Here is a 9,461-nt window from a genome sequence, read left to right on the forward strand (position 1 = left end):
CCCCCCAAAAAAAAAATCAATGCGGTGGGGGGGTTCTTTCCCTTTTCGGTGGTACTTAAAATACTCTGAATAATTCTTTTTTTTACTCTTAATAACTTTTCAAAAAACCAAGTATACAATGTTTAGTGTTCATTTTTAAAATTCACACTATTAATTTGTAAAATTTTACCACTTGCTCAGAGTAACACTAAATATTCTCTACTCATATGCTTATTACTGTGTTTGGGATTGGGGTGGTTTTTGGGTTTTGTTTTTTGTTTTAGGGGTTTTGGGTGGTTTGTTTTTTTTTTTGTCTGTAGTGCAAAGGACGTTGCCCGAGAACATTAACGTCTGTATAAACCAGCTTGTCCCTTCATAAAGCGTCTAAAACACCTCCTAGCTCCTGCATTCGAGGGTCACAGAACAGTTTCCCATTAGCCACACTCTCACGTTCCTTCTCAACTCCCCAAACACCCCTTCCACGCTAGTGAGCGAATTTCTCCAGGTGTGATCAAGCAAACATTAAATTAGCTTGAAGCGTTTGTTCAAAATGCAGATGCCTGTGCCCCAACCCAGACCAATTCAGAGTTTTTGGGGATAGCACCTAAGGGCTCCAAATGGTTCTTTTTTCACTGAAGTTTGAAAACTACTAGAGACTCCCCTCCACACACTCATCCCAAACTCCCAACAACTCCCACCAGTCCCAACTGATTCAGCTGCGGGAAACATTACCGCTCGTTTCCGGGTGGGTCTTAGCGCGCCCCACCCCTCTCCCGGGAGCCCCATCTCGGTGCCCGCTCCTCCCGGGCACCAGCTCCCTAGTCCCGTCCCCACACCCCAAACCTTTCTCCTCACTTCTTCATATCGCTGCTAAAGAGGCCGAAGGCGCCGGAGGGGGAAATGGTTGAGGTCGCCTCCTGACCCAGCTCCGTCGCCTCCCCTCCTCCGGACTGCTCACTGTAAGCGAAGCTGTTGCTGGACATTGCTGCGGTGCTGCCGAGTGTCGGGTTGGCCCTGCCGGGGGTTCTCTCCGACGGGCTCCCGTCCGAGGGAAGCGAAACAAAACTAGTTCTCGTTTGGAGGGGCGCCCGCAGGCGCTTCCGGACTCGTCACGGCTCCCAAAGCCGACCTGGCGGTCCACCCCCTGCGCATGCCCAGTGTGCAGGCGGCCGGAGCCCACCCCCATCCCCCCCGGGCACTCCAGGGCCAGACTGGATTTGCCTTCTCCGGGTTTTTGAGGTAGCTGAGAGGCTCGGACCCCGGCTCTGCGGAAGGCAGGCCTCGCGCATGCTGGAGACTAGACTCTCGACTTTTAAAGTTTTTTTGGAGACAAATACCCGTGTATCCATTTCGATCCCCTAGGAGGTTCCCGAGCCCGGACACCTCTCTGTCGGACTCCTGTTGTAAACCAGTAGCTTTCAGATTTTTCCTGAAACTCCAGTTAACACACCAGATCAACTTTCCTAAACATATCAGGATTGCTTTTCCTGTTTAAGCTGGTTTCTGCTCCTCTCCCTCCAGCCATCTGTGTCTTACACCTGCCCCAGGCAACCTTTGTCGCAGATCTCTGCGTTTAAAGGAAACCTCCAGGGCCCTGTCTTTGAGGATCCACCACCTGCCAGATGTGTTCATTGGAGTGAAAGCTTCAAACGAAAATCCTGGGGCCGTTGGTTTCAAGGAGATAGTGATTCCTACTGGCGTCTGGCCACCAAAAGTAGAATAAAATAAAATAGAGTGAGCCTCACGCTCCAGGAGTAGGCTATCATCTGGGCACCTCCTTCCTTTGTTCTGCCGCTTGTGGTATCATTTACTAAAGTCTTCTGGAGAGTCAAGGCAGAAAGTTGCCTGGCCCCTGAGTAGCACCTGAGAAACCTTTCCAGGAGTAACTTCCCTCAGCCTGACGTTTCGGGTGGATTTCAGATCCTACCGTACGCTTTCCGTACTGCTTCCCCTTTAGGCAGAATTTGAAGCTTAGAGCCCTGAGAAACTGTCAGGGAACTACGGAAACACAGTCTGGGGAGGCAGCGCCTGGGTGGGGGAGGGGAGAGCGTCGTACAAGGATTAGAGTGCTGTCCTCACCTCCTCTAATGGCCACACTGGAAACAACACTGAGGTATCACTACGTACCTACCCAAATGGCCAAAATCCAGAACACGGACACCACCAAATGCTGGTGGGGAAGGGGAGCAACAGAAGCTCTCATTCATTGCTACTGGGAATGCAAAATTGTACAGCAACAATGGAAGATAGTTGGACAGTTTCTTACAAAATTAAACATACTCCTACCATATAATCCAGCAATTGAACTCCTTGGTACTTATCCAAAGGAGCCGAAAACTTATGTCCATGCAAAAATCTACACAGATATTTATAGTAGCCTTATTCCGAATTACCAAAACTGGGAAGCTACAAGATGTCCTTCAGTAGGTGAATGTATAAACAAACGGTGGTACATCCAGACAATTAAATATTATTCAGTGCTAAAAAGAAATGAGCCATCAAACCATGAAAAGACATGGAGGAAACTTAAATGCACATTATTAAGTGAAAGAAGCCAATCTGAAAAGGTTACATACTCTGTGATTCCAATTATGTGACCTTCTGGAAAAGGCCAAACTATGAAGACAGTAAAAAGATCAGTGGTTGCCACTAAATGAGTTGGGGAGAAGCGGGATGAAAGGCAGAGAACAGAGGATTTTTAGGGCATTGAAAATGCCCTATATGATACCATAATGGTGGATACATGTCTCCAAACCCATAGAATGAATAACACCAAGAGTGAACCGTAATGGAAACTATGAACTTTGGGTGATAGTGGTGTGTCAATATAGGTTCATCAATTGTAGCAAATGATCACTCTGGTGAAGATGTGGTAACCAGGGAGGCTGTGCATGTGTAGGGGCACGGCATATATGGGAAATTTCTGTAACCTCCTCTCAATTTTGCTGTAACCTAAAAATATTCTAGAAAATAGAATCTTAATTTTTTTTAAAAATTATTTTTAAAAAGAAAAGCCACACTGTTACTTTGGAAAAAAGCACGGCTCTAGGTGGGGGAGGACAGAATGCCCTCCAAACTTCATATTCTGGTCAAAACTTGGCAGGTTTTTTCTTCAGCTGTTGGAATACCCTTCCAGGGATGAAATGATGGAGCACCTAAAATATTTTGTTGTCAATATCGATGATATCGATCAATTTAGAGAATTTCACCTACAGCTGATTTTTCCTGATGATGATGATATATACTTAGCAGACGGCTTAGTATGTACGAGGCACATAAACAATTTTCATATATTAATTTATTTAATAGTAGAAGAAGCTAAGGTTTGCTTTCCTTTATCTGTGAAATAAGGACATTGATATACACATACCCTAGAGACTCTTTGGCATATATTCCTGGGCATAGAATTTCGTGGTTGTAGATTATATGCACCTTTACTGAATATCCTAAATTTTTCTCCAATATAATTTTAACAGTTCACACTCCCACAGCAATGTATGAGAAATCTTCTTTCCTCACATTCTCACTAACACTTTGTTTTTTTAAAGTTTTTATCCTCATCAATATGATAGGTATGAATATTATTTTATTATAATTGATTTTAATTTTTGTGTTCATAATGAATTTAAGCATCTTTTTATGATATTGTTCCATTTGCATTTTCTTTTCTGGGAACTGCACATAAAGAAATTTACTCAATTTTACACTGAGTAGTTTGTTTTCCTTATAGATTTGAAGTTCTTTATTCTTGAGTCTGTCTCTCACTGCTTGATTTTTTTTTTTAATCTTTTTTTTTTTTTTTTTTTTTTTTTTTTTAGCGGTACGTGGGCCTCTCACTGTTGTGGCCTCTCCCGCTGCGGAGCACAGGTTCCGGACGCGCGCAAGCTCAGCGGCCATGGCTCACGGACCCAGCCGCTCCGCGGCATGTGGGATCCTCCCGGAAGGGGGCACAAACCCGCGTCCCCTGCATTGGCAGGCGGACTCTCAACCACTGCGCCACCAGGGAAGCCCTGCTTGATTTTATTTGGTAATATTTTCGTATTTTAATTTTTTCATGCAGACTAGTGTAGGAGATTGAACTACAATTTTTTTTACATTGTCCTTGAATGGTGCAGGTATTATGATTATATATTCCTCAAAATATTTGTTGGGTAACTTTCTTTCTCTCTTCTCTGGATTATTATGTATAAGATGCAAAGCATATATTCTTTGGAAAAACAGATGAAACTTTCTTTTATCACTGAAAAAATATTAGGGACTTGACAAGATGAATTCCCTTACTGCCTTAAGATTCTAAGACTGTTACAGAAGTATTCTTACAGAAATATACAAAAATATATAAAAATAATAACTACATACGTTCAGGTCTAGTGTTCCCATCTCTTCAGAATTCAAAAAGCTTTTATATATTTATGACGTTTTCTGACAGGAAAAATGGTCATGCTTCCAACCAGAAGAAACATCAGTTCTAGTTGAACCAAAGACTTATTCTTTGATGTTTGTTACCAAGCCAGAAGCAGATTTTTCTGTTTCCTACGCACATATATAGAATCTCAGGATCATTGATAAATATGGTGCTTTTTCAAAATGATTTTTTCCCTAACCTTTTAACAAAACCTATATTGAATTTTCTGATTTCAGCTTCTGTTCATCTGAACCCTCATGATAATAGGTGTTAAATTTGGTGTATATATTTTCAAACTTTTATCTAAGCATAGAAAAACAAATTATACATGTGTATATTTTACCAAATGTCAGTTAAAACTGTATCATCAGCCCCCGATCGCCACAACTAGAGAAAGCCTGCGTGCAGCAACGAAGACCCAACGCAGCCAAAGATAAACTTATTTTTTTTAAAAAAAAAAAAGCCAGGGTTACATTTCTTCAGGGTTTCAAAACAACAAAAACAACAGGACATACACAGTGAGTCAGCATGGCCTTGACATGTGGGAAGGGAGTCTTATCATCAAAGGAGGACCAGCACTGGTATCCCAGGAAAAGGGGCATTTTTAATCTTTATTTTTAACATGGACGTTCTTTACTTTTGGTCAATGTGCCCTTTTTCTTTAATAATTAAAGCAGATGTACAATGTATGTTTGATAGGCCCCAACAGGCTATTTTAGTTAGCATAAAATTAAACTCATGTATAAGGCAGAATGACTTCCCTATATCGCAATATGTGAACATTTCTTTTATCAGCCTCCTTGCGTCAAACCTTTCTGTCCTTGTTATGGGGATGTCAACTCCATGACGGCGCCCCCGTCCTTGGCCAGGTCCCGAAAGAGACAGCCAGGGTGGGCAGTGAAAGCCTTCAGCCAGTGGTACCTTGGTCCTCGAACTTTTAGTTTTAACCTCTATGGCAAACTCTAAACCAACTAAACTCCCAGCCTCCAATTCAATTTTCTGCCCTTTTGTCTTTGTTCACACCAGTTCGTGGGCCAGGACAGCCGTCGTCCCTTTTTTCCTGCCAATTCACTCTGAAACTTCCCCTGATCCCCTTCTTTATGAAATAGCCCTTCTTTTTCTCCAGATCTCTTCATTTTCCTCTGAATCCATGTAATATTAAACCCTTTCCTAAAAAACAAAAAAACTGTATTATCATTCTGCATCTTATTTTTTCTTTTAATGTATTACGGAAATCTTTCCATTCCATTATATATGGCTGCCTCATTGTTTTAAACATATACATAATAGCTCATTCTCTGGGTGCACCTTTATGTATTTAGTCAACAGCCCATACAACATTGGCCATACGTGTGTTTGTACACTAGCATCAGTTTTTCCATAAAGTAAGATCCCAGAAGTCCAATAGCTAGGTCCAATGATGTGCACAATTAAAATTTTAATAGATAGTGCCAAATTTATAACCCAAAAGGAGGGTACCAGTTATCTCTTCTACAAATATTCCTCTGTTTCAACATACCCCTTCCAGCAATGAATATTATAAATCTCTTTAATGTTTGCTAATCTTATTGGCAAAAAATAAATAATAAAATCCTCACTATTGTTTAAACTTTTATCTCATTTGTTATAATTAGGGACTACTTAATAATGTATTGTCCAAAGTGGAAACTTTTAAGACTTTTTATGACGCTAGTCATAATTTTACTGGAAGAGCACATATAAACCAGGCCTTTCCTGGGGAAACAGGACTATATGATTACCCCAAATGGGATGGAGTTAAAGCAAACATTAATTGGCCTTTTGAATTTTTTTCTATTAATTATGCAGAGTTGGCATTTGCTTATTTTTAAATGAGTTATCTGTCTCTTTTATTTGTAGGCACATTATAAATAATGAAAGTTAAACTTTTCTCTTTATTTTCTAGGAGAATGTAAGTTATAAAAATTGATTCAAAAAGTTGTAGGAAACATGAATAGACTAAATAATTATAGAAAAAATTGAAAAAGTTGTCAAAAATCTACCACCAGAGAGATATTAAACCAATACAGTTCTATTAGGCCTATAAGGACTTCCAATTTCTGTTATGTTAAACTATTACTGAATTTTTAAAAAGAAAAAGACAAAGCACTTCCAAATTTATTTTAAGACCAGCATTAATGAAATCCAAGCTTGACATTTTTTTAATACAAAAAAAGGAGAGCTATAGACTTTCTAAATAATATACTGAACTAATATTAAATGAAAACATAAAATTACCCAGTAGGTTTTACATAAAATAAAATAATTTTTAACATTAAAAAACTTATTATACTTATTATATATAGTATATATATCAATAGATATTGGAAATGGATTTAATAACAATCAGTTCTTCTGATTTAAAGTCATAATTAATAACCTAAGAAATGGAAGGAAATAGTGTTACCATTATTGTGCATATACAGTAGTCCCCACTTGTCCACAGTTTTGCTTTCCATAGTTTCAGTTACCTGCAGTCAACTGCAGTCCAAAAGTATTAAATGAAAAATTCCAGAAATAAACAATTTATAAATTTTAAATTGCATGCTGTTCTGAGTAGCATGATGAAATCTTGTGCTGTCCCGCTCTATTCTGCCCAGGACATGAATCATCCCTTTGTCCAGCATATCCACGCTATATACACTACCTGTTCGTTAGTCACTTAGTAGTCATCTCGCTTATCTGTATCACAGGGATTGTATTCAAGTAAACCTTATTTTATTTAATAATAGACACAAAGTTCAGGAGTAGTGATGCTGGCAATTTGAATACTCTCTTACTGTGCCTAATTTATAAATTAAGTATTATCATTGCTACGTATGGGTAGAAAAAACATAGTATATGTACGGTTCAGTACTATTCATGGTTTCAGGCATCCACTGGGGTTTTTGAACATATCCACCGTGGATAAGGGAGGACTACTGTATAAATGTTGTATGTATAGATTATGTTAAAATACCTCCACAAAACATAAAGTAAAACACATATTCATATTTAATAGTGAAACATGAAAGTATTCCAGCTAGAGTCAGAAAAAGAATAGATATGCCTAATAACACTATTACCATTTAATACTCTTCTATAGATTCTAGATAATGCAATAAGATAAGAAAGATAAATAAAATAATAAATAGTGGGAAAGAAAAGATTATAATATTTATTGATAATATGATTATCTTTTTTTTTTTAGATGTTGGGGGTAGGAGTTTATTAATTTATTTATTTTTGCTGTGTTGTGTGTTCGTTTCTGTGCGAGGGCTTTCTCTAGTTGTGGCAAGCGGGGGGCCACTCTTCATCGCGGTGCGCAGGCCTCTCACTATCGCGGCCTCTCTTGTTGTGGAGCACAGGCTCCAGACGCGCAGGCTCAGTAGTTGTGGCTCACAGGCCTAGTTGCTCTGCGGCATGTGGGATCCTCCCAGAGTAGGGCTCGAACCTGTGTCCCCTGCATTAGCAGACAGATTCTTAACCACTGCACCACCAGGGAAGCCCAATATGATTATCTTGCTGGAAAATCTAAGAGAAAATTATTAGACCTCTACGTTGATTCCGCAGAGTGGCCAGATTCAAAATCCAATAGCACTCCTATGCACCAATAATATCTACTTACAAAATGTAATTTAAAAAAGACCCAATTCCACAGTAGCAACAAATAAGCCTTAAGAAATTTACAAGACATAAGTGAAGAAAAACTATAAAATTTCACCAAAGGGTGGGCAGCAGGGGAAAGACCTGAAAAGAGAGTCTGTGTTTCTGGATAGGAATATTCAAGTGTTTCTATGTACTTAACGCAGCTTCCATCAAAATTTAAAAATTTTACCAGACAAATTGAATCTAAAGTTTATCTGGAAAAATAAATGCTGCTTAAAGCAAGAAATCTGGGGGGGAGTGGAGTATAGCATGGTGAAGGAATTACCCTACCACTCACATAAATGTAAATGCACTATAAAGTTATCGCAATTTAAACGTTTGGTAGTGTCTCAAGAATCAGTAGACTGATTGATAGAATAGAAACAGACTAGCTCTAAGTGAATATTGACATTTTGATAAAGTTAATATTTCAGAACACTTATGAAATAATGTATTCTTCAATAAATGGTACTGGGATAATTAATTAGTTAACTATAGGGGAAAAAATAAAGTTAGATTTCTGTATTCATTTCTGATGGCTGCTGTAACAAATTACCAGAAGACTAGCAGCTTAAAACAACATAAATTTATTCTCTTGAGGTTCTGGAGCTCAGAAGATTGAAATCAAGATATACATTCTAAAGTATGGGCAGGGCAACTCCTTCCAGAGCTCTAGGGGATAAGACGTTCCTTGCTTGTTCTAGAGGCTAGAGCTGCATTCCTTGCATTCCTTGGCTTTTGGCCCCTTCTTCCGTCTTTAAGGCCAGCAGCATAACATCTTCAAAACTCTCTGTTCTGTCGTCACTTTGCCTTCTCCCAATCTGTGACAGGTCTCCCTCTGCCTCCTTCCTACATGGACATTTGTGATTATATTTAGGACCTACCCAGGAAATCCAGGCTAATCTCCTCATCTCAAAATCCTTACTTTAATCATGTCTGCAAAGTCACTATTGCCATATAAGGTAACATTCACAATTTCTAGGAATTAGGATTTGAATATATTTAGGGGTTATCATTCAGCCTACCACAATCTCTAACTCACACAATCTAAACATAAATTCCAGATTGATTTAAAATAAACCACAAAACTTGAATAAATTTTAGGAAAATATTTTCAGGATTGAGGATGGTTAAGGATTGGGGTAAAAAAGACTCTCAGCATAAATCTAGGCTAGAAACAATAAACAAATATTTATAAAACAATAAATTTTATACAAATAGTTTTAGCTGCCTTTACAATTAGAAAATGACTCTCTTATGGTTTTTAATAGAATTTAAATTTTACAGCGTTAGTGAAGACATGAGGTACAAATTTCACAAGTATTTCTCTAAGTGCTCCCATTTCAAAAAACATTTAAATTTGAATTATGAAGAAAACAATAATTTGATCTCTAATAGCAAGGGTTTCCATTTATTGAGCTGTTAAATATTT

The 9,461-nt window shown here is 38.6% G+C and overlaps 1 protein-coding gene across 5 annotated transcripts in view; it reads right to left on the bottom strand.

The window, feature by feature from the left end:
* The window catches only part of AP3B1 (adaptor related protein complex 3 subunit beta 1), a 274,658-nt gene extending 273,476 nt beyond the window's left edge, over positions 1-1,182 (bottom strand). For all 5 annotated transcript variants that reach the window (XM_079916789.1, XM_079916785.1, XM_079916787.1 and 2 more), the window contains exon 1: positions 835-1,182. In XM_079916789.1, coding sequence (XP_079772915.1) covers positions 835-962 — 128 coding nt within the window. In that variant the 5' untranslated portion in view covers positions 963-1,182. The remainder of the gene's footprint in view (positions 1-834) is intronic.
* Between the last annotated feature and the right edge of the window lie 8,279 nt (positions 1,183-9,461).

Source organism: Stenella coeruleoalba (assembly GCF_951394435.1).
Source record: "Stenella coeruleoalba genome assembly, chromosome: 3".
In the NCBI taxonomy this organism is placed as follows: domain Eukaryota; kingdom Metazoa; phylum Chordata; class Mammalia; order Artiodactyla; family Delphinidae; genus Stenella; species Stenella coeruleoalba.